This window comes from Pelodiscus sinensis, chromosome 2 (genome assembly GCF_049634645.1).
Source record: "Pelodiscus sinensis isolate JC-2024 chromosome 2, ASM4963464v1, whole genome shotgun sequence".
In the NCBI taxonomy this organism is placed as follows: domain Eukaryota; kingdom Metazoa; phylum Chordata; order Testudines; family Trionychidae; genus Pelodiscus; species Pelodiscus sinensis.
Genome location: NC_134712.1, coordinates 85,528,299 through 85,553,801, shown reverse-complemented (window position 1 = coordinate 85,553,801; position 25,503 = coordinate 85,528,299). Strand labels below are relative to the sequence as shown.

Here is a 25,503-nt window from a genome sequence, read left to right as displayed (position 1 = left end):
TAGTACCCTTTGGTTTCAAAATAATTACTTGTGCAAAGAGAGCACTATATGGCACTTAATTTATTTCTGGTTTGCTAACTAGGAATTGCTTTAAAAAGCAATGAAATGCCACTAAAGCCCTATAGCTTTTATCTCCCTGGAACAAACCTGCTTCATCTGCTGTCTGACCTCACTGATTGGTTCCTTCATGTCAATCTTCTGGCTATAACTGACAGGTGTCTGAAGAAAGTTGCTGCTCACTGGAGTGAAATACTTGTATCCTGGTGTAGGTAATTCCTGAGGTGGCAGGTGAGCCATACCCTCAGTACTCGGCAGATTTCTCAGTGCAAGATTTAAGGGAGTGACTAAACCAGCGGCTAAAGGATTAGGTTCTGCAACCCCACGCTGCTACTCAGAAAAACATAAACATTATGTACAGGTAGTAATATAAAGATACCAACTTACAGAAAGTACAAAGAGTTTGCTTCTGGTGTTAGTTTTGTACAATTAATTGCTCTATCTAATCTAAGCTTTAGAGTAAAATAAGCTACCCAAAACTTTTTTGTAAATATGCTAACAATTTAGGGATGAAAAAACTATATGACTTTATTGGTACTATGCTTACCCTTTACAACTTTGAATTGCATGCTATACATAGGCATCTGAAGCTTGATTAAAAAAATAAATGCCTTTCTAAAAACCCACATTTAAAATCACTATCATAAGGAAATCTATAAAAATATGTTTCTATTACAACCAAAAAAACTATGTAAAAGATCAGTAAGGCCTCAAAGCCAAGTACTCAGAAGTTGGAAGTACCAGAATTAAGGTTGACCTTGCAAACTTAATTTGACCCCTTTGTGTATCCATTATAATTCAGACTTTAATAGTATGTGGTCATATAATTTTTTCCAATGAACTTCTCTCTCATTCAGTGCACAAGATAGATGGTGGTTAGGACTCTTATGTGACTGAGGCTGTTGTCTACAAGATGCCTGCCTAGGCTTATGTATGATGTAAGTAAAGAGACCTTCCAAAATCAGATTTGACAATACTGACATTACATGCTTTAAATACATAGGCCTGGGAGTTCTACTCTTCAAGGTTCTGCTCCCTTGTAATTTGAGTACAGGCAGTCCCCGACTTACGCGGATCCGACTTATGTCGGATCCGCACTTACAAACGGGGCTTTCTCGCCCCGGAGGTCGAGGTGGCGGATTGCTACCTGCGAGCTCCGGGGCGAGAAAGCCCCGTTCGTAAGCTGCTCCGGTGCCCCTGGTCTGCTGGAGACCGTCTCCAGCAGACCAGGGGCACCGGGCGGGTTCCCGCGCTTCTGAGGCTTTGACAGAGCAAAGCCTCAGAAGCGGGGAACCGCCGCTGCTGCCGCTTCAGTCCCGGTGCCTGTGGTCTGCTGGGGACCGTCCCCAGCAGACCACAGGCACCGGGACTGAAGCTGCAGCCACGGCGGGGTCCCGCGCCTCTGAGACTTTGCTAGAGCAAAGCCTCAGAGGCGCGGCACCCCGCTGCCACTGCGGCTCTGCTCCCGTGTCCCTGGTCTGCTGGGGGGGGGGCGCAGCTAGTGTGCCCCCCCCAGCAGACCAGGCTTTTGTTTTGGACCCTGGGGCAGAGCAGCTGGGGCGCTGCCGATTGGTCCTGCAGCGCCGCTCTGGGCACTACTGGACCAACCCGGCAGCACCCCAGCTGCTCTGCCCCAGGTCCTGATTCAGCCGCTGCTGGTCAGTTTCAGCAGTGGCTGAATCAGGACGCCTGGGGCAGAGCAGCTGGGGTGCTGCTGGGTTGGTCCAGTAGCGCCGAGGAGCGGTGCTACTGGAGCAACCCAGCAGCACCCCAGCTGCTCTGCCCCAGGCGTCCCCAAGTCAGCCGCTGCTGAAACTGACCAGCGCTGACTACAGGAAGCCCGAGGCAGAGTTGCTCTGCCCCAGGCTTCCTGGAATCAGCCGCTGATCAGTTTCAGCAGCAGCTGACTTGGGGAAGCTTGGGGTTCTTAAGTTGAATCTGTATGTAAGTCAGAACTGGCGGTCAGTTTCAGCAGCGGCTGAATCTGGACGCCAGTTCCGACTTACATACAGATTCAACTTAAGAACAAACCTACAGTCCCTATCTTGTACGTAACCCGGGGACTGCCTGTAATTTACAACAAATGAATATTACTTACTTTAAATGTCAGACAGTGCAAAGACTATAGGGCCTCTTCAATTTATACTGTTTGAAATGACCACTGGCCTCCATTTCTGTGGATTTTGGTGCAGATACATACAGGCTACGTCTAGACTACATCCCTTTTTCGGAAAAGGGACGTAAATTAGACGTATCACAATTGCTAATGGAGCGGAGATTTAAATCTCCCCCGCTTCATGAGCATAAAAATGGCTGCCTCTTTTTTTTGGCATGGAGCTTTGCCAGAAAAAAGCACCAGTCTAGACGCTGATCTTGCGGAAAATAAAGCCTTTTCCGAAAGATCAGCATCTAGACTGGAGCTTTTTTCCGACAAAGCTCCGTGCAGAAAAAAAGCGGCAGCCATTTTTATGCTAATGAAGCGAGGGTGATTTAAATCTCCACTTCATTAGCAATTGTGATACGTCTAATTTGCATCCCTTTTCCGAAAAAGAGATGCAATCTAGACGTAGCCAAAAATCTGCCTCTTTCTAACACATATTTCCCTTCCTTACTACTAATCAGAAAGACAGACATGGGGCTCAAGAGCAGCTGAACTAAATCCAAGTGAATGTCCTTTTTGAAGAACACTGAACTCAAAAATACATGTCTGAAATAATTGATTAAAGTTATTTAAAAAGTACATCAATACTTTCATCAATATTAAAATACTAAAATTCAGTTTTAGTGAATGAAAAAAAGTGTTGCACATAATACCAAAAAGTCTCTTTTGTTTTACCCAATCTGTTGAAATAGCTAAGAATATTAAAGAATTAGAATCAGGTCTGAAAATGAATGCAACATTTACCTACAATATTCTCAAACCTCACAATTCTAAATGTTGTACCCTCTGTGATGGCCACCCCATAATTTGTATTGTACTGTAGTAGCTATACCCAGAGAGTATTAGTCCTGTGAGGCAAAGACTTATTTAGCACAGCTCATCAACTGTACACCAATGTGTTGATTTAACAGGATATAACGATTTCCATTCATGTTTGCTAGTGTAGTTTGTAGCCATGGTGATCCCGGGAATATTAGAGACAGAAGGTGGGTGTTTTGTCCTTTTATTGGACCAGCTTCAGTTGGTGATGGGCAAGCTTTTTAGTTTCACTGAACCCTTCTTCAGGTCAACTTCAGTTGGTCCACTAGAAGAGATTACCGCACCTACCTTGTCTCTAACTGTATACTAATTAATTCAGTTCATCAGCAGAATGGTGGGAATATGAAATAAAAGCTGTAGATGAAAAGGAAGGACACTTGTCAAATAGATGTTAAATTTCTTTTCCTTACCCTATTTCCAAGTCTATTCAAGGGAGATGACAAGTGCACTCTTATATTAAACGACTACATTATTGTGAGATGTAACAATACAAGGAACCCCAATGGAGACTACAACAGAGGTAAACAATTGCTTTAAAAAAAAAAAAGAGCTAAACATTTCTCTCAAGAGTATGTTCAGATTTTGTGAAACCATATCATATAGAAAAGACTGCAAAAACCAACTAGTAATGTGCTTAGGGCCATGGTGTCCAACCAGTTCTAAAGCTACTGTTATAGCGAACTAGCCACACAACTGGCCAAATCGACACATGCAGCAAGTGGCTAGCATGTTGGACACTATGAGTTTAGGGGATAAGAAAAAAATACTATTTTTTAAAAGATAAATTACACATTTGATAATTTTCTTACTTTTGGTATGTGGGACATTCAGCACAATGTATAAGTACATAGCATCTTGAAAAACACTCCGATCGATGATAAACAAATTGCTGAAAGATCTTAAAAGGTTAGTATAGCATCACTATTAGTTTCTTATTTTGTTCTTACTTACCAGTTTATCATTTTCATTGGGCATTTCAAACACACATCTCAATTTAGAATCCATTAGTTCATCTGGTTTTGCCTCTTTCCACTAAAATGACAATTTTTATGTTATTTAACATGCAAGGTTCATGCAAACCAAAGAACACTTCTTAAATTATTTGCTTTTATACCTTCTCAATACCCAAGTGTGAATATTGCTTTTATTTCAGCAACAATTTTCTGACTCTAGCTTTTAATCAATTCTTGCATCTCCATTCTTCTACAACTTATAATGAATAACAGAAGCTAGAGATGTGCATAATGTCTGGATATAAAGGTGAAAAAAACAGAATGTAACATTATGAAATAACTTGTTTTAATAGCAAAGAGCTAAAAGACATTTTGCTAAAGTACAGGAAAAATGTGTATTTTATAATGGCAGCATTATATCCTCATTAATATGATCCTATTCAGCTGGTCCCCGAGTTGCGAACGGTCAACTTACAACCGTTCGCAGTTATGACCGAAACTGTCGTAAATGGCAGACCCCGAGTTACGAACACGATCTGCGCTTACGAACAGCACGGTCGCGTGTAACTCTATGGGGTCTGACTTACGAACAAACTGAGTTACGACCAATTGCTTAGTCCGTAACCAGTTGGTAAGTCGGAGAGAAGCTGTATATTCAAAAACTTCCATCACAATAATGACATTACTAAAGGAGATTAGATTAGATGGCCTTATTGATCCCTTCGAGCCTGGAAGTCTATGAATAAATTCGTTTTCATTATCCTAGATTTTTAGACTGACTAAGTCTTCGCGGCTTTTAATTCATTACTCTTTGGGCCTTTAGAAATATTTCACAATAGCTGAAACATTTTGAATTATAATAAGCTGTCAAATATACCCTACTATAATAAAAGCTAGAATTTCCCCTCCTAACTGACATTTAAAATACTGCCACCTAAAATATGCCTTATATTTACTGAGCTCCAGATGTCTTTACTGCAATTCTTGAAAGCATTCACAACTATCCTAACACAATCCTGTTGTCAAACACCATTATGGCTAAGTAAGCACTTTAAGTTGAAAAAAGTCACAAGACTTCCTTCTAAGTACAGTAAAAAAAGATGGGCCTTATTTGCTTTAAGATGCAGAACTGCAACAACTGCATTTGTCCACTAGGGGGCAAAGTTTAGTCAAATCACTCCCAAAGAGAAATAAGTGTTAAAAGGCCATATTAATGAAGAAAAAGATTATTACATACTGACTTATCTGTCAAATAGAATATAAAGAATGCTTATAAAGGCATCTCAGAACACTAATACTACTAAGCATCAATCAACACTAATCTAATATTGAAAGCCTGGAATACACGAACAGCAGTTAACAGTATAGATTTATGTATAAAAAGTTGAAGAATGGTAATTTTGGGATGTCCATTGTAAATACAGTGTGTCCTCCTCCATAGGTCATTTGATTTTGATGAAACAGATTTAAAATTTTAATTTCAAATTTAGTTTATACCAAGCAACTTGCAATCCTAGCTAAACTGAAAAGCAGCTCAGACAAAAGGTGTAGCTTTCTGGTGGCTTTCATGTTCCTCTACCTTGAAACATTTTTCCAAGTTATGTATCTGTAATTTGTTCTACGAAGATATGCATCTTAATAAATAATTGCCCTTGGGTCTCCTGCTGTGTGGGGACACAGAGTTCCCACTGCTGTTCCCACTGCTCAGTTTTTGAGCTACTGGCTCTGGCCTGGGTATATCTCGAGCCACCTTAATGCACAATAATGACCCAATACTCAAAAACTCAAATCCCTCTGAAATGAAGATTAAAATATTTCAAAGGGAACAAAATTTAAAACAGTAAAATATTAACCCATTAAGATTACTCAATTCTATTGGAATTAAACTGGTTGAGGAATACATTGAGATGTTCACCTGCCAAAAAGAAAAATAGTCATAACTATGCTCAAAGGATGCCTAAAGAAAAAAAAGACGAAAATATAACTTTTAATAATCAAAGTGAACACTTTGAACATGGTAATTTAATGGTGATGTGTAGAAGAGAGAAGGGGCAGAATATCCTTTAAAACTTCCAGTTTAAAATAAAATATGTTAATCAACTTATTTTTAAAAAGTGGTAAAGGGAAGACAAAAACGTACATTGACAATCTCCTCAGTGACAGTTTGGGCAGAAATTCTGTAACATTAAATGTTTATAAAACTCCATGCAGTCTAGGCTATTCCAAATATTAATTTCTGTTAGAGTTCAAACTGAACAATACTTCTTGCTATGTGTATGTAAATAATTCCATGGAGATGGAAATAGATATAAGGTTTTCTGCCTTACAATAATTTCAGGAACCTCTTAGTGTAAGAGATGAAAGCATTATAGATAAACAGAATCAGAGTTTCAATAAGCCATATTCCATTAAAATCCCTTTCCCTTCCTTTTTTCCCCCCTCAGAGGCGTTTAATTGTGGAGTATATAAGCATTTAACAACCAAAGTGATACATTTTCTGTAGCTTTAACTCTCAATATCCCTCTACTCTAGTGTATTTTAACGGTGCTAATTTAAAATAATGTCTTTGAAATGGATTTTTATACCCTCTCTGGACATACCAATCATCCATGCAACCAGGATCCAAGAGTATAGGGTTGGGACCAAAAACAGACAGGAAGCTCCACTGAGGCAGATTCTGTCTAAAGCTTCTGGAGAGTCTAACAACATTTGAGGATTAACACTGCTTCTGATGAAAAAAGGCCAGAATGAACCCTTCAATTTCTTATTAAACGAATATACAGTACAAGACTGCTGAGACTAGTATATTTAGTTTTTTGTAAAGTCTGGTTTCTGACCTTTGTCTTTCTCTAGTCTGAGTTAGGGATGTAAACAAGTAGTCGACTACCCAATAAGCCTAGGCTTATTGGATAGTTGAGTTGACTAGTCACTTCCCCCCCCACTGCCACTGTATCAGAGGCAGCAAGTGGGGGAGCAGGAACCGGTGCTGGGGGAAGCCATCTTAAAAGCCATTTCCCCCCAGCACCATCTCCCCGGTGCCACCTGCCCCTGATATAGGCAGAAGCGGTGACCGGGGGAGAGGACAGGGGCTGCTGGACTTGGCACAAGCCAGGACAGAGCAATCCCAGAACAAAACTCATACATTTTCTGAAGAATTCTGACTACTATGAATAAATGATCCAAGGTTTTGAATTACAAATACATAATACATAGAGTTTGTAATCTGCTTAATCTGGCTCAAGATGGACCAGTTAACTGATTGCAAAGTTCATGCTGTAATACCCAGGGCTCGCCAGCCGCACTGTCCGGCGATCTGCGCCCGAATCCAGCTCTTCCGGGTTGCAATCTACTCGCCACAGGCGAGCAGATTGTATTATTTGTCGAGCCCTGGTAATACCTATAATTATTTGATCTTCTTGTCATTCACATTCTATTTCCCTGATATTCACCAAGCCCCCCTAAATAACTTTCAAACAAACCTCATTAAGCAAGTCACAAACTCGAATAACGTGATTATGCATTTGTAAATCAAAACCTTGGATCACTTATTCATAGTAGTCAGAATTCTTCAGAAAATATATTAGTTTTGTTCTGGAGTAAGAATTACTAAATTTTGAACATAATATGTTTATCTTTTACAGCAAAAACTGAATTTTAAGCAGGGGACATATTCATGTTAATATGTTTACTTACCACTGCCTCCATGTCTGAAGTGTTTGATGGTGCAAAGATTGTCTGTACCATGAACTTGTGTTTACTCTTCTCATTTGGGTCATAGTCAAAAGGCTGTAACATTACTGTACAGAACATATAAGATTATTCATGGTTCTTAAACTGATCATTCTGTGCAAGCATATTAATCATTTTAGCTTCAATTCAATTCTCACTTGACTGGCCACAATGCAAATGAAGTGTTGGAAATGGGTTGGGGAAGAATACACTGTAGTAAAAGATATCAACTAGACACAAATCTTACAAGTGTACAAATCCTACAATTCTCAACACTTAAATCACATATTTTTAATAGCCTGTTTGGGTCTAACACTACAAGCAGGCAGATTTTTTTTTTTTAGTTTCTGCCAGTACCAGAAAATATTTAAGACATTTTAAGATTTTAAGTTTAGTTTTCCTCAATCCATTTTTATTTTCCCTGTAATACACACTGAACTATCTTAGGAAACAGTCAGAAACATCTTGCCATTTAAGTGAATGTTAACAATAAAAGACTCAAAATGCACACGATTTTCGCTACATTCAAGATCTAGTCTAAGGAGTTTTTTGAAGACAGAGGTTAGCTAGGCCAGATTTCCTCTCTCTCTCTGGAGAGAATAGTAAAGAAACAAGTACTGGCCTATTCTATTGTGATGCTCATTACCAATAAATTCTACACTATTCCATACCTAAGATCAAAATGCTAACTTAAAAAAAACAGTATGTAAAAAGCATTTCCATAGGATGGATCCTCTAGGTCACCAATGTCTTGTAAACTGAAATGGAGGGTGGGGAAGATGTGCTTTCGTTACTTGTGAAAAAGTAATCTTTGCTTCACAGAAGTCTGAATGACTGTTGCCTACCTCCTTAACACCCAAAAATGAGAGTTGGTATTTCTTGTTTCTACATTTAAAAGAAATCAAATTTTACCACCCTGTTTTTCCCTGGATAACTGAGAAATTAATACGATTAAAACAATAAGCGACATACTATAGCAACTGAGAAGGAAAGACATTTGTGTTTAGATTTTTTTTTAAAGCACATTTTAATCTTACTTAAATCAAAATCTCTGACAGAGTTGCAGTTAAAACTTTTATATAAAAAGATCTAACAAAAATTAATAGTTGAGAACTTGGCCCACTGGCCTTTGCCTACTTCAAAAGAAACCTGTATTAATACCTCAAAATCCACAGTTAACCAAAAAACTTTATGGATCATTAATGTTTTCAATACGTCTTGGAAAGTGGATAAGATAATATGTGTTAACATATTCATAAGATTAATCAGATAACATAGGTAATTATAAGCCAATTAGCATAATATCAAGCCTGGGCAAAAAAAAAGAATGACTGCTATGCCACACTATCAGTAGAGTTAAAAAGCAATATAGTAGTTGACATAACTGAATGGAAAATTAGTCTTGTCAAATGAACATATCTTTCTTTGACAAGATTTCAAGTATAGCTGAGAAAGGTAACTGTGTTGACATACTATAAAATATATAAAACAACATACACATTTGGATTTCTTTGACTTCAACACCACATGACATTCTCATTTAAAAACTAGCACAATTCAAAAATCAATATGGCATATATTAAATGAATTAAAAGTAATGATTAACTCCCTATTCAAAAGTTGGGACACATTAACCAGTGGGGCTTTTCTAGCGGAATCCTGAAGCAATCACTCTCAGCCCACCAGTATGATTCCGTTATCTGTGCAGCCTGTAGCTTGAGCCCAAACTTTCAAACTCCTACCACAGGTTGCATTCGGGTTGTTGTTTTTTTTAAACAAAGTAGATGAACCTAGAGAATCTTTGATTCAAGAAGTCTCTCAATGAAACACTCTAGCTCAATCATAAACTGTTAGTCTAGATGTAGAAATCACTGAAGAAGCTTTATGGGCTCTGATCTCTCTCTTGCATAAGTGGCTCAGCTTGTTCTCCTCCTGGGCAACTGCTGAAAATTTGTATTTGACTATAAATAAAAAAATGTGCTCCATGGACTGCTCTTGGGATGTCAACGTGTAGTTGACTACATGATTAACCAATAAGCCAGAGCTTATTGGTTAATCCTATCAATTGCATGCACGCTCCCCCTTCCCTCCCTTCTCCCCCTCCTCTCTCCCCACTACCTCTGTATCAAAGAGGCAGCAGCACAGAGGGAGAGGGGGCAGGCAGGAGCTAGTACACACAGAAAGCCAGCTTTCAAGCTGGCTGCCCACGTGTATCAACTCCTGTGGAGCTGCTCCCTTCCCCTCATGCGGCTGCCTCTCTATAAGAGACAGCAGCAGGGGTGGGGAAGAAGGGAGGCTGCTCTGCAGGATGCCGGCGTAGCCTCTCTCTGCATGGAGCTCAGGCCCCCCATGGAAGGGGCTACTGCCACCCAACACTGCTGCCTCTAGGAGTGGAGCCAGGAGCATGCTGGCTGCTGACCCCACCCCTGGGGACTATCGAATAATTGTGTAACTGCTAAAATGTTATGTGGTTACACTATTATTAAATTAATCAATATCTAACATCCCTAGACCGCAACCAGAAACTTTTAAACACAATTGTTTGAATCAGCCTCCGCCACCTCCTTCAGCCACTCCTGAAGCAGTCGCAAGATAATCACCAATGTTAATCAGGAGTGTTTTAAGCATCTCTTTTCCTCACATCCCTGTTGCTGTTTCTCAGCAGCTCCTCCAGTCGCTCCTGCCACAGTGCAAGGAGGAAAAAATAGCAGCTCAGGCTGTTCCAGTGACAGCTTTCCTGCTTACTGTGGAAGTCTCAGACAGGAGAGCAAGATAGGAACCTGAACAGCTCTACCCAAGTCTACAGCACCCCCTACCAAAGGATTACTTCCCTACAACATGCAAATATCCAAGGCAGTCTAGGAGACATATAAGTTGAACCCATATGGTGCTCCATGGAAGTGGTCAGAAGGCATCAAACTGGCTCTAACCCTTCCCTCACTGGAGATGGGGCAACTCCTTTCCCATCTGGTGGCCTCACAAAAAACAGTGGGATGAGCTGTAAGAGCCTTTTGCTCACTTGTGGGTGATTCAAGCCCTTTTCCCAGGTCCTGGGGAGACTGCATGCTCACAGTATTCTCTGTACTGTATGCTACTGCTTTGGCAGAAATATGGACCTAGTCTTAGATTAAGATACATATGTCCAATTATTTTTGCTGACAACACATGCAGCAGAAAGGCAATGGTAATTTTTTTTTTTAAAGTACCCAAATCAAGCCAAACAAATTTTCATGGGAGAAAGAAAGAGCCAACTGGCCATACAGCTTTCCCTCTGCTCAATTTCAAAGGCCTGCTGCAAGCTATGGACATGTAAAAGCTTCTTTAAAAAGACCAAGAGCCTTTTATAATGGAAAGCATTTGGCAAGCTAAATAATATAAAAAACAATTACAGAACAGTGGATTTGTAACACTGTGATTGGGCTAATTATATGATCTACTTAATCATTTGAAATATGGTATGTACTACAGTCTAATCAAAAAGTTTTCATCTAATGTTTAAAGCAACAATTAACCATATCAGATATTAAATACAGTGAAATTACTTCACAGCCATAAATTGATGTTTACTACACTGGGGGTGAATTATAGATAAGGGTATCATCAATTCTTCTCTGATCCTTTCTAGCTTCCCCTTTTGGTTCCATATACATCATGGGTAACTGTTGCAAGGAACTGTAATTCAGTCTCCCTCACTATCCCACCTTCCCATTTCCTTTCTTACTGCATAATCTTATCTTTGCTAAGGATGTTAAAATGCGGTTAATTGACTAGTCGATGGAATTTCCATTGACTAGTGGATAGACACTTCTGCATTCCTCCTTTGAAATGTACAAAAGCCTCACTGGAGCTCTTGTACATTTCAAAGGAGGAATGGGGAACTCCTGCAGAACTCCGCTTACAGCCAGGGGCCAGCGGGAAATCCCGCTGACTCTGGGATGTACATGGGTGCCTTCTTTGAAATTCATGAGAGTCCCCAGCGGGGTCTCTTGTGCATTTCAAAGCCATGGAACCCAGGATCAGCAGGGGACTCAGAGTTCCCCGCTAATCCCGGGCTGCATGTTACGGTGCATGCTGCTAGGAGCCCAGCGTTAGCTGGGGACTCCCCAGCTGACCCTGGGCTCCCCGCAGCTACTCCTTTGAATCACACAGATGCGTGGTTTAAAGGGACAAATGCTGAACAGTTGATTTGCGGATCAGCTGTTCTGCGACTCTCCCTTTGAACCATGCATCTTCGCAATTCAAAGGAGCAGCTGCAGGGAGCCCAGGATCAGCTGAAGACTCCCCAGCTGACTCCGGGCTCCCCAGGAAATGCTGCGGGGAGCCCGGGATCAACGGATCAACTGGGGAGTGCCTATCGACCAGTCAAAAAACTATCCGATAAGCAATGCTTATCAGATAGTCAACTAGTCTTTAACATCCTTAATCTTGCCCCACATTTTTTCTTTTAAGTCACACACATCTATATAGAAAGTGTCATTTGAATGTGTTAACTTGTCCTAATTAAATCAGAAACATAGTAGTTTGTAACGGGCAGCTAAATATTTCTGTATCCAGGATCTTCATTTTCATATTAATTTTTGGTGTACAAGTTATTGTGAAGGCAACTGCAAGCTTAACCAAACTAAAAGACACTATACAAACAATTTCATTATTAACAACCCTTTACAAAAATTGTAGTTAATGATGCTATGGAATAGTTTCTGTAAGGGACAACTAGCTGTTTCATGTAGTAACTTAACAAGAGAATCAGAACCGTAAAGCTGAATAATCATGTTTTTACCTGAAACAGTTACAGATGATCCTGGATCAATAATCCCACTGTTGGGCCGCACACAGTATCGACGAGGCGCTGTGGTTTTCACTTTGAAACATACTTTTCTATCTGATGGGTTTCGTAGCTTAAGATTTGTAGTGACGACATCTGTGAAGGGACCTGTTAAAAAAATAAAAGTAAGTTTATTCGAAAAAATACTTGCTTATGCAGCCCTGAATACTTTTAAATACAATTTCTAACAAAAACTACCTCCTGAGAAGATTAACGATTACAAAGCATGGAACAAAGTACACGTTTTTTGTTAAAATGTCCAGACCACCTGTACTCTGCTACATGAAGACAAAAATGAAGATATATACGTTTATTTTTATATACAGGGCTCGACAAATAATGCAATCTACTCCCCCATGGCGAGTAGATTGCAATCCGTAAGAGCCGGGTTTGGGCGATCTGCACATGCACAGATCGCCGGACAGCGTGACTGGCGAGCGGGGCTCGCCGCGGTTCATACAGATATACACACACCCACTCACACACCAGTCCACATCTCTACAGTAAAAATTAGTCACGGTTTAACTCTTTGGATTCAAATTATTCAAAAATAGTACAGCTATTACAGAAAAGAAAACATTTTCAGCAAAGTTATTATGCTTATTTTCCCACAAATTTCTTGAAATTTCATACAATAGCCAAAAGTATTACAGTAACTATGACAGTATTCTTCCTTAGAAACAGAAACAATGTATATTTATGTTAAAAAAAAACTCTTTATAGCTTTGTTATACTTGAGTAGTCAACTAGTCAACTGTTTTAGTCATAATAAAGAAAATTCTGTGATACTGAGATGCTTTACTACAGAGGTGGCCAACCCCCGGCTCTTCAAAGAAAAAATGGCATCTCCCTCACCCACAGCTCTGAAAGGAGCAGCGTGTTTCTGTGGGTTTTTTTTCCCCCTCAACAACTTTTTTCCCCTCAGCTCTTTGCGCTGGATCCACCACTATTTTGGCTCTTCGCCTGTAACGGGTTGACCAACCCTGCTTTACTAGTTCACTGGTTGACAGAGTTGCCAAAGACAAAATGGACAGACACACTAATCTTTTAACTCTTGTAGTCTTTCTAGTTGTGGGCAGAAAAAAAACCTGGTGAAGGCAACAGAAACGTATACAATGCTGTTACCCATGCTGTATCTATCCTGTGGACAGGAGAATTTAGTTTCCATGGTTATCCATACAGCTCTATAGATGAATACTATGTTCACCAAAAATAAGGCACAATTCTAGATGAGGGAAGTGACTACACTAATTTACCAAGCAAAGAGTGACAATTTTATTGTCAGCAATATAACCTCCTTCTCTTCAGAGACCACCCTCAGGTGGCACCTAGTAGCAAAGGCATGAAGAGGCAGAAGGGGGTGGGTGGGAAGGCTGGCTGTATCTATTATATGATTAGCCAGATAATCGCATTTTAACACCCTTAGTGGAGGGAGAGGCGAGAGCCAGTGCATGCAGGGAGCCAGCTTTACAGGGGCAGCAGCATGGGGCTGCAGGTGGGAACCGCCTGTCCCCTCCCATCCTTGTGTAACCACTGACATTTTTCAGTGGTTACACGATTACATAATTAAATGCATTACAAAATACCTCATGTAATATCACAATTTAAAAAATTATCCAGTTAAACAGAATGTTAAACATACTGTTTAACCGGGATTTTGCCCACAGTAAGCCCGATCAGGCTGGAGCAGTTCCACACCCATGGCATGGCAGGGGGCTGCTCCAGGCCACCAGTTAACCAATTACCAGTAAACCTCATCCAATAAGGATGACGTTTACCAGGTAACTAATTACCCATTTCCATCTATACCTGATGGGTGGGTTATTCCATAATAGGAATCCCCCTCTAGCTGAAGCAACTAGCATTACCCACTACCGGACAGGAAACTAGGCTAGATGACCCACTAGTCTGTCAAATAAGGCACTTGCTTCATTTCTATGATTCTGTGAACCCTCAATCTGAATCCTTGGTTCTGAAAAAATTCTTACCACCACCAAAACAGGAAAGATTGGAAAGGAGTTGACAACTGGCTGAAGACAAGGGCTGGGACAGGAAAGAATGGATGCAGGCTTCCAATTTAATGAGGTCTACATTTCATTGTGTTGTCTGCAGAGCTTTTCAAGCTAATTTCCAGCAGGCTTATTAGAGAAGCGCAGAACTGTTGAACTGACATTAAATTTGGTAAGAGGATAGTCATGATGAGAGATGTTGTCTGTCTTTGTCCATAGCCACACATGGGATTCTCCTTCTTGCCAGCCTCACATGTGAAGGCTAGCTGCACATCATCCCTTGCTCATTCCAAATCAGTTCAGAAGGGCTCACATGCAGTATGGCAAAGCAAAACCAAATATACATGTAGTCAGGTAAATTATAATGGACTGGTTTCTGACATCAGCTGCAGATCATTCTCCATACAACACTGATATCACAGAAAAATGCGAGCAGGACAAGTGGGCCCACAACAGGCATCTCGATAACAAATGTACTCTTTCATATACAAGAGATCTTTGTATAGTGGTTAGGGATGTTAAGTGGCAGTTAATTAGCTAATCAAGTAGTCGATGGAATTTCCATCAACCAATCGATCAGTCAATGGGGGGACGAGGGGAGTGTGTTTGCTACCCCTGATGAGGCTCTGCAATTTAAATATAGTAGGAGCTGGGCACAAGCCACAGCAGGGTTAGCTTCCAGGGGTGGTATGAGCCGGGAAACTCCAGGTCACCCCTGATGCATCTGGCCTCTCCTGCTTCCCCCCAGCTTTTAAGCCAACTTCCCCGAGTACCAACTCCTGCTTTGCTTTGCTTTGCTTCCCTTCCGCCCGCCTCTGATACAGAGGCAGCAAGGGGGGGAAGCAAGTAGTCAAATAGTGACTCAACTACCCAATAAGTCTAGTGTTATCAGGTAGTCAATTCCTGCCTTAGCCCCACTGCACTGCTGACTAGGAGCTGCCTGAGATAAGCACCGTCCAAGCCAGAATCCCACCCTAATCCCCGTTCTAGCTCTGAACTTCCTCCTGCACTCCAAATCCCTTGCCCTAGCCCAGAGCCTGCACCCTTATCTGGAGCCCTCAGCCACTCCCACACCCCAACTCTCTGATCCATCCCAGAGTCCCCTCCTGTACCCTAAATCCTTCATTTCTGGTCCCATCCTGGAGCCTAGGGCAAGGCCCAATCCTCCTCCCCTCTCTGCCCACAGGGCTGGAGCTCTGCAGGACTGGAGCACAGCACAAGCACTGACCCATCCCGCTTTGAGAGGAAGTCCCGAGTCTCCACCCTACTGGCCTGTCACACCCATGACAGATTTTTTTTATGTGGGTTAGAGGCGCTGACAGAAAAAAAGTTCCCCATCCCTACTTTAGAAAAATAATACAAATTACAAATGTAAAAATTCAAATTGATTATTTTAATCAAGGTTTCCCTCTGGGTAATTAAAACCACTTTGATTTAAGACAATCCAACCTGCAAACACTCAAATATTTATTCTAGTTTGGCAGGCAAAATAAGCTCCACAGGCACAAGGTATATTTGTCAGCATAAACTGCAGCTATACTATTGAAATATCACCACTAAAAACATTCCACCACTAAAATACAAAGCTACACTAGCAAATGTTTGTAGTGCAGTTCCATTATATTCTGGTAAAAAGAGAAATGGGACATAAGGAAAAGTCTGTAGGCCATTAAAACTGGTCTCTCGAATGTTTGCAACTCTTTGGAGGCAGAAACCAGTCACGGCAGACTGCAAGTAGCCACAATCCTCAAAACCCAACCAGCTAGCAAGTCTGAGATTTCCAAAGTTGCTTTGTAGAGCTAAGTTCATTAAAGCTTAATTCAGAAATTATTTTAAGAATAAATCATATAAGGACTTCCTATTTCAGTGCAACTTCAAATTCCACCCAAACTACTGAAAAATATATACATTTGTGCCCACAAATAAAAAATACAAATCAGTACAATAGTTTCATTCTACCTCAAATTAATAATCTTTGTACTGGATGAGTTAGATCTGTGAACTTTTTTCCCCACTAGAAAGAAGGAAATTTTCAGGTAAGAGATTTTCCTATTGTTCACAGAGAAAGTTTGCCAACCCATTACAATGGGAGGTCCAATAGCAGTGTGTCACTAAGAGGACAAAGGATGGATTAGAAGATGTCTCACTTATTAAAAAAAACACACATAATTATAACCCTGAGAATTATGCACCTATGTAATTTTCTCTATAATACTGCAATATTGCACAAAATGGTCATTAACCAAAAATGACAATAAAATACCAGATCACATTGACAGATAGCATTAATTTTACCCCAAAAAATTGCCACTAGTCTCATTTTGCAAATAAAGCAGCAAAAGACAAACAAGATACTTTCCTGAAGAGGCATTTGAAGACAGAGGAAAACAAAGTCTTTTGCAAAATGTGTAACATTCTCAACCATGAAAAGGAAAAGCAATTGCAAACCAGCTGAACATAGCTGAGAAGCATCTGAAGAAAAAGGCTGAGTTGCAAGGACAAGGTCATAAAATGCAGCACACAATTTTTATGTGTTTCAACACAACTAAAGTGGTTGCACGTCATGTGCCTGGGCACTACCTAAAACAAACCATCATTTGATATGACAGTTTCTTAACATTTAAGTGAAGAATGATGGGGTAATTCCAGGAGGTTACTGAGTATAAGATATGCCTTTTAGATGTCCAACATTGAGAGGAATAAACTCAAGGACAAAGTGAAAGATAACTCATTACGGTCAATGAAATTACTATGATGGACGCTACACACTTAAAATATTAAGTATACCATTGGTGAAAGACAGAAATAGAAAATGTTTCCATCTTACTGATGCACTTCTTCCAGAAAATAAAAAATAAAATAAAAAAATCACACTATCATGCCTCAAGCCATAATTCAAATGTCAAATTAGGAAACTGCTTACAACAACATGACTATCTTGGCTGACACTGAATTACATGTACATGAAGAAAACTTTTCATTCTGTACTGTCTGGACTGCTTCTCAATACCATGCACATTGCATGCCACGCCCACATAACCAAATTTGTGGGAGAGTTTTTGGGGATGTCAGAATAACAGTAAGATCACACTTAATGCAGGGACAGGCCACAGTATAGAGCAGCATCATGCATGACTCTTGTATCACTGTCTGACCATTTGTTATTTTTCAAAGCCTCTCTGATTTGCAATACTCCTCACTGTACTCTCCTTATTGCCCTGATGTCTGACTGCTCATAATTACCAACTAGATGCTATGCCTCAGCCCCCTCCCTCACCAAATAATTTTCTATCAGAAATATTATGGAGCACACAGCAGGCTGCCAAAACAATGAGAATGTTTCTTTCTCTGAGGTCTAACCTAGTCAGTAAATTGCAAAACGGTCCCTTTAAATGTCCAAAAGCACATTCTTCCACCATTCTGACCTTGCTCAGCCTGTAGTTTAACTTCTCCTTATTGCAGTCCAACCTCCCTGTGTACGGCTTCGAGAACCATGAAGCGAGGGATAGATTGGGTGTCCAAGAATCATTATTGCCATTTCAATGCCTCCAATAGTAATTTTCCCATCTGGAAAGACAGTTCCAGCTTCCAGCTTTCTGAAGAGGCATGAGTTCCTACAGATGCATGCATCATACACCTTTCCTGACCATCCCACTTTGATGTCAGTGAAACAGCTCTTGTGATCAACCTGCACCTGCTGCACCATCAAGAAGTATCCCTTGAAATGTATGTATTCTTTGGCAAGATGGTCAGGTGCTATGATAGGGATATATGCATTCCATCTTTTGCCCCACCACATGGGAACTACATCGCGGCAAAGCCCTCCACTATGTCATCCATGTTTCCCAGAGTCACTACCCTTCACAGCAGAAAGATATTGACTGCCTTGGCTACTTGGATCATAAGAGCCCCCATTGTAGATTTCCTCACTCTGAACTGATTTCCAACTGACTGCTAGCTAGCTGTTCAGTGATATACGCTTCCACAGGGCTACTGCTACTTGCTTCTCCACTGTCAGAGTGGGTCTCATTCTGGTATTCTTGTGCTTCAGGGTAGGAGGAAGCAGTTAGCAAACTTCCATGAAAGTGGCCTTAGGCAGGCAAAGGTTCAGCAGCCACTGCTGATCATGCCATATAGCTGCACCAATGTATGGTCCCACCAGTCTGTGCTCGTCTCACAGCACCAGAACCAGCGTTCCACTGTGTCAAGAGGATCAAATATATTTGCCAGTCCACTCAAGTGCTTCACAGAAGAGTATGTTACTTGCTCCTGTGATGCTTCCTTGTTCCAGCGGACTCTGGATATGCTCCAGCATAAAGCACACCACAGTTAATATGACTGCCATAATACTTTGCGGCTGAACAGGTTTCATGATGGATTCCATACTTAACCCGCTATGGCATCTGCACAGATAACCAAGGGGAAAAAGGTCATGAAAAGACTGTTTGCCCTTGCTTTCAAGCAGAGGAGAGGGGAGAAATACTGGGACACTGATGGCATATACCCAGAACTACCCACTGCACACAGTTTTGGTTCCAGCATGCATAATCCAAAATGCAAAAGGGTGACAGGAACTGCAGAATAGCTACCCATGGTGCATCACCTTTGAAGCTGATGGTAGCCTCCCTACAGGCGATGTGCTACTCTGAAGTATGTCTAATACTCACACACACTGGGGACATGCACCTTTGACTTTACAAAATCGGGTGCTAAAAAACCCTGACCTTAATAAATCTGACCTTATCTCATAGTGTAGACAAAGCCTGATATTCCATCTTGCTCCCCATTCTCACAGACTGCCTATCACCATGCAGGTTGCTGTGGATCTGCAAAAGATTTTCCCCTTATGAATGGTAAGGGTTCTATTTATAACCTTCAGAGACCCTGTCCAAGTCTAAACTGACAAGTTACAGTGCAGTAAATTAGATCCCAGCACTGTAACTCTTGAATTCTCCACACTGGCAAGGCACTTCATGCGCACTAACTCCACAGTTGCTGCACGATAAGTAAACCATCACAACAAAAAGCACAGAGCTTGCTGTGCTCTGGATACAGCCCTAGGGTGCAAGTATGGACACTTGAATTGTTTCCTGTGTTCTACCTGGACTCTAATTCCCTCAAGTTCCCTCTGTTCCTTGTTTTGAACTCTTCTGTCTGCCCCACAGTCATGCAGAAATCCCCTTTCAGAGCTCCATTTTGGACAGCATGCATGCTATTCTGATTTGCTCCCAACACAGAGCAAACCATTCAGGTGGAATGCTCCTGCGGTTGCATGCAGAGGCAGGCACCTATGTGTGAGAGAGAGATTGCTGTGCTAAGAGCCATAGAAAGAGACAAGGAGAGAGGGGCTGAGATGCCAGGATTTCCTCCTCTCACTGCCTCAAGACTGGTTGTTTCCTGCCACAGTCTGAACTTACAAGACAGCATGCTGACATCCCCAAAACTCACTGTCTCCCCCCATATACATACTCCCTGTCTCACATTCCCCCCTTTGCCCAGACTTTTATTAAAAAGCAGCTGTCAATATAGTAGGATGACCATAGAGCAATGGGATTGGGAAACCTGCATCATGTGATGCTGACTACCCCATGAAGCATTGCAAACTCTTTCCAAAGCACTCTGCTGCAAGTGGAATAGCTACCACAATGCACTGCTCTCAGTGGCAGTACAAGAGCAGCTCAGGTGGACATGTTCCATTGTGACAAGAAGCACAATGTGGACTCGCAACAGCAGGTTCCCTGAAGCGCTCTGTGACAGACTGTAATTGCCAGAGCTTCACATCTGCCAGTGTAGACATAGCCTTTGTCTACATCTAACAGAAACAGAACACTGAGAAGCAACATCAGTGCAGTTACCATTCATAACTGCAGACTAACAGGCCGTACTGTGGGAGGAAAAAAATCTAAAACAAACTTTTGGCCTGCCTCTTAGCTAGGAAAAAAGACCTAGCAGTTTCAAACTAGACAAAGCAATAGCTTCCTATTCAAAGAATCCTTGTTTATATTCTCATACAGGTTCAAAATCTGCCACTGAATTGATTGTATCAGTAGCATAATGAATATTAAAGTGTATTAATCACTTAACACACCAAAACCCATACATATTCAAACAATGCTGTATAGATTTGAACCATCATGGTATGAGGGAGAACTCCTTTAGTGATATGAAATATTTACATTACTATAACAAAGCATATTTATACCTCAACACAACTTTACGGATGTGCTTCAGTGTTCACAATCAACAACTGCATTTCATCGTGTAAATGCAATATTATGTGTTAAAATTTAAATGAAATTTTGTAATTTGGAGGGTGGTAAGACAAACCAATGCACATACCTGATAAGTAGTCTTGGCAAAAACATTAGCATCTTAAGTCAGCTTTAGAATTTAAAAGCTCTAGACAGTGAGCCTGATATATATTCAATTGCTAGACCTTATTGGTTCTTTTTTATTTAAAGATGTTCCTCACACATTCATTTAGCAGAGTAGCAAGCATTCTTTAAGGTTCATTTCCAATTATTTATATTAAAAGTTCCACATCTCTTTGTTAATTCCAAACTCACATCCCACTTTGATTTAATAGCAATGTTATTCCTACTGAATAATCTGACTTCATGTCAACTGAAACTTCTAAATTTTGGACAATTCAAAATATTTCAAAATATTATTTCAAAATAATGTAGTCCGCATCTACATAGCAGGCAACTGTTTTGATGTGATGTCAAAATACTGTCAAGCTGGAGGACTCCTGCAACCCTCATTGTACAAGGAGTAAGGGAAGTCGGAGGAAGAGTGTGCTATTTCAAAATAAGTGCTGTGTAGACACTTCCAATTTTGAAATAAGCTATTTCAAAATAAGCTACACAATTGACATTGCTTATTTCGAGTTAAGCTCTGCTGTGAAGACGCACTCTAGGAGAGAGAATAAAAATGACCCTTTCAAAATTTTATACTGATATAATATTTTCCCATTACAAGAGCTTTCTTGTTGTTGTGACAACAGAAGAGTAGGCTAGAAATATTTTAGGGATGGCAGAATATGAATGTTTAATAAAAACAGGTGATGTTCAAGGCCATGAGTCAGCCACAGGAGGCCCCCGACATATGACCACCTGAGTTCCGACCCCCCACACTAACAAAAATGGCTGAAAGTGCGAAAAGGGCTCCTTTGACTTACACCCCATGACTTACATCCTCAGCCCGCATTTCTGATGGCGCATGGTGCTGATCGTAAATGAGGGCTTGAGTTACGACGCCCCCAACTTGCGACGCTTCCCCAGGAACAGATCGCCTCCTGTACTAGGTATAAGTGATCAACCATTTTCTTTCAACGATACAATTGCTATGGCAGGATCCTTTATTACAGCAACTGCAACATGTTGCCTAATCCAAGTAAAGCAAATAACCGATGAATTAAGGCAGAGATACACATGGGCATTCTTCTAGAAATTACACAAAGAATGCCAGACTAGAACAGTAAAACTTAGAAAAAGAAAATATCCCAAAGGTTTTCACCCGATACACAAGTAAGGCAAAGATTTCAAGTTTATTCAACATGTCCAATAAGCAATACCATTGGGCATATATGCCTTCTCAAAAATGGAACTTCCCGGCTAGTTCACATAGATCTTTCTAGCCTCTGCTGCAACAGGAAAGCTATTCTGAAATTAAAATATATTTTCTTGATTCTTTATATATAATCATCACAAAGGACTATGAAGTGTGTTTTAATCAAGAAAGTTCAAATACTATATATTTTTGTTAGTCTTTAAGGTGCCACAGGACTATTCATTGTTTTTAAAGTTACAAAATTACCACTCTTATTTTAGCATGAACATCAAACACCAGGAATAAGAGTCCTTTTCTAAATTTATCTCCCATATTTTACTATAGCCTCTTGTAGTAATGAATTCAACTCCATGGGCTATGCCCATCAAACAGTATTTCTGATTTGTTCTAAGTTTACATAATTGATTTCATTGCAAGTCTCCTCTCATATTGAAGACAACATAGCAATACAATCTAGAATTTTAAATATCGCAGAAAACTTTTTCTAATCTTTCAAAAGCTAAAACCTAGTGATTTTTAATGATCTCTAGCCATATTTAAATATCACCATACTTCAGGCCACCTTATTGAGACCTTTTCGAGCTCTTAAGTGTCAAACTAGACATTGCTCCAAGACAAACAATACTCAGTTATATATTTTCTCAATCATTTTAGACAATTTAATTGAAGGGGCTAAATTAAATGGACAGGAGTTGGCTATTGTTTCTGTAGATTGGCCAAAGTATTTGACTCAATAGGGCATGGACCTTAAGAGGTTTCGGATTAATGAGGGATTTACAGATATTGTTAGGGACCTTTACAGTAATCATATCACTAGGGTTTGAGTGGGCGATAAGTGCACCGAGTCCATTAAAATAAAGAGTGGGTTCAACCAAGGAGACACCTTATCTCCAATATTTAATACAGCCATTGAGCCTTTGCAGGTTAAGTTGGAGACTGAAGGCTTTTGGTGCAGCATTCAAGGGAAAAGTATTATGTTCTTGGCTTTTGTCGATGATGTGGCTATTTTAAGTGGGACGTATCAAGAGATGATTAGGAACCTCAAGAGTTTAGACTGATTCTTCAGGAATACTAGGCTTGAAGGTAAATGTTAGGAAAACAAATGGCTAAATGTAAAATCTGTGTGGTTAATTTTAAGTATAATTGGAAATTAGGTAAAGATAAGATAGACTAAATACAACCACATCAGTGTAAAAAATAACTGACTGCAAATATAGACCCTTTGACGGGGTGGGTGATACCCTGTGAAATTGACTGAAAAGGTGTGTTAATGTGAAACCCTTTTGAAACATGTCCAAAAATTGATGATTTTATGGACGTATATTTTACCCAGGTTGTTTTATAATTTGCTTTTAATTGAGCCGTTTGTGTTTTAAATGGAAAGTTAAGATTTTACATCTCCCTCAGGCTACATCTAGACTACACGCCTTTTTCGAATGAGGCTTTTTCAAAAGACACTTTCAAAAAAGCCTCTTTTAAAAAAGAGCATCTAGATTGCACTTAAGTGGATCAAAAAAGCAATCCGCTTTTACGATCCAGTCTGCCTGGACACTGTCGAAAAAAGGGCACTTGGAAGCACCTCTGCCAGGGAATGGGGGCAGCCTTTACTTCTGGGTCCTGCAGCATCCTCTTTGCAGTCATGTGCTTAAAGGGGCCCCCCCTGAACAGCTGTTCCTCTGCTCCTGGAGCTGGCTTGCCTATCCTCTAGAGCCGTGGTCCCCAATATGGTGCCCGTGGGTGCCATGCGCCCGCCAGGTGCTCGGGGCTGGCCTGGCACTGGGCGCGCGGCGGGGGGAGCGCCGGCCCCGGGCGCGCGGTGCTGGGCGGGGGGAGCGCCGGCCCCGGGGATGCAGCTATGGGGGGGGGCTGCCCCCGGGGCGCAAGTGTCACCGCCCCCTGGCGCCCAGCAGGCAAACGGCCACGCCCCCTGGCGCCCAACAACCTCGAAAGGTTGGGGACCACTGCTCTAGAGGGACAGCAAAGCTTTTGCAGTGCTTGCTTTGAGTGCCCTGCTTTCTGGGACACCACAGCAGTGTGGTTTTTTTATTAGGATTTGTGCTTCACAATCCTTTTTTTGCCATGGAACTGGAGCTGCCCCTGGGCAGGCGATGGCCCCACACTGTAATGCTTCAAGTTCTGCTGCAACTCCATGAGACCTTCACAATGTTCATGCCAGGTCTGGATTCTGAACCCAGCCTTGAGTCCCTTATTCGAGCTCCAGAAACACTGTTCTTGCCACCAAACCTCTTCCACGAGAGGCAATTTTGGAGGCTGGAGACAAGTTCAGACTGTTGGGACCGGCTTGTTATGGAGCGGTGGGACGACCAGGCTTGGCTCTGAAACTTCAGGATGCATAAGGCCACATTCCAGGAGCTCTGTACCTGGCTCACCTCTGCCCTGCAACGACAGGACACCCACCTGTGTCCTGCCATCCTCCTGGAGAAGAGGGTGGCTATTGCCCTCTGGAAGCTGGCCACCCCCGACAGCTACCATTCGGTGGACACCAGTTTGGCGTAGAGAGATCTACTGTTGGCGCCGTGTTGATGGAGGTAAGTCCTTCGGAGGGGGGGGGAAGACACAGTTGATGCGGGGTAAGGGGAGTGTAACAGAAAAGGGAGGGGGGGCAATGGAGTGGGAGTGGGGGAGGGCTCCTGGCCGCACCCTGCCCTACTACTGGGAGGAGCCGCCTGAAGGGTGGGAGAATTCCTGGGGTCAGGTGGGGGGGAAAAAGGATGGGAGGCACCTCCCAAGGACTCAGGCAACCCCTCTAACTCCCTACTCTGTGTGTTTGTATGTGTCTATTTCTGCAGGTGATGAGAGCCTTCAACTCGGAGCTGCTGAACAGGATTGTCTGCCTCGGAGACCTGGACACCATCATGGCCAGCTTTGCTGGGCTGAGATTCCCGAGCTGTAGAGGAGCGCTCGATGGAACTCACATCCCAAGCCATGCACTGCCCCATCGAGCAGCCTAGTACATCAACAGAAAAGGCTACTTCTCCATGGTGCTACAGGCCCTGGTTGACCATCATGGACAATTCACTGACATTTGTGTGGTGTGGTAGGGCTGGGCATATGATGCCCAGATCTTCAGAAATTCCTACCTTTACCGCAGGCTGGAACATTCTTCCCACAGCGAAACTTTGCTGTTGGGGACATGGAGATGCCAATCTGCATTGTGGCTGATGCAGCGTACCCCCCTTATGCCTGGCTCATGAAGCTGTAAACTGGGCATCTAAACACGAGCAGGGATCAATTTAACGCTTGCAGATTGAATGCGCCTTTGGCCAGGTGAAGGGAAGGTTTACGTGCCTGCTCACTCGCCTCGACATGGGGGAACGCAATATCCCCGAGGTGGTGCCTGTGTGTTGCATGCTCCAC

The 25,503-nt window shown here is 41.6% G+C and overlaps 1 protein-coding gene across 2 annotated transcripts in view; it reads right to left on the bottom strand.

The window, feature by feature from the left end:
• The window catches only part of VAPA (VAMP associated protein A), a 49,654-nt gene that overhangs the window by 5,949 nt on the left and 18,202 nt on the right, over positions 1-25,503 (bottom strand). The window contains exons 2-5 of one of the 2 annotated variants that reach the window (XM_075920981.1): positions 12,500-12,652; positions 7,684-7,787; positions 3,989-4,069; positions 148-387 (exon numbers count right to left, since the gene is read on the bottom strand). In XM_075920981.1, coding sequence (XP_075777096.1) covers positions 148-387; positions 3,989-4,069; positions 7,684-7,787; positions 12,500-12,652 — 578 coding nt within the window. The remainder of the gene's footprint in view (positions 1-147; positions 388-3,988; positions 4,070-7,683; positions 7,788-12,499; positions 12,653-25,503) is intronic. The other variant, XM_075920982.1, reaches the window with a different exon arrangement.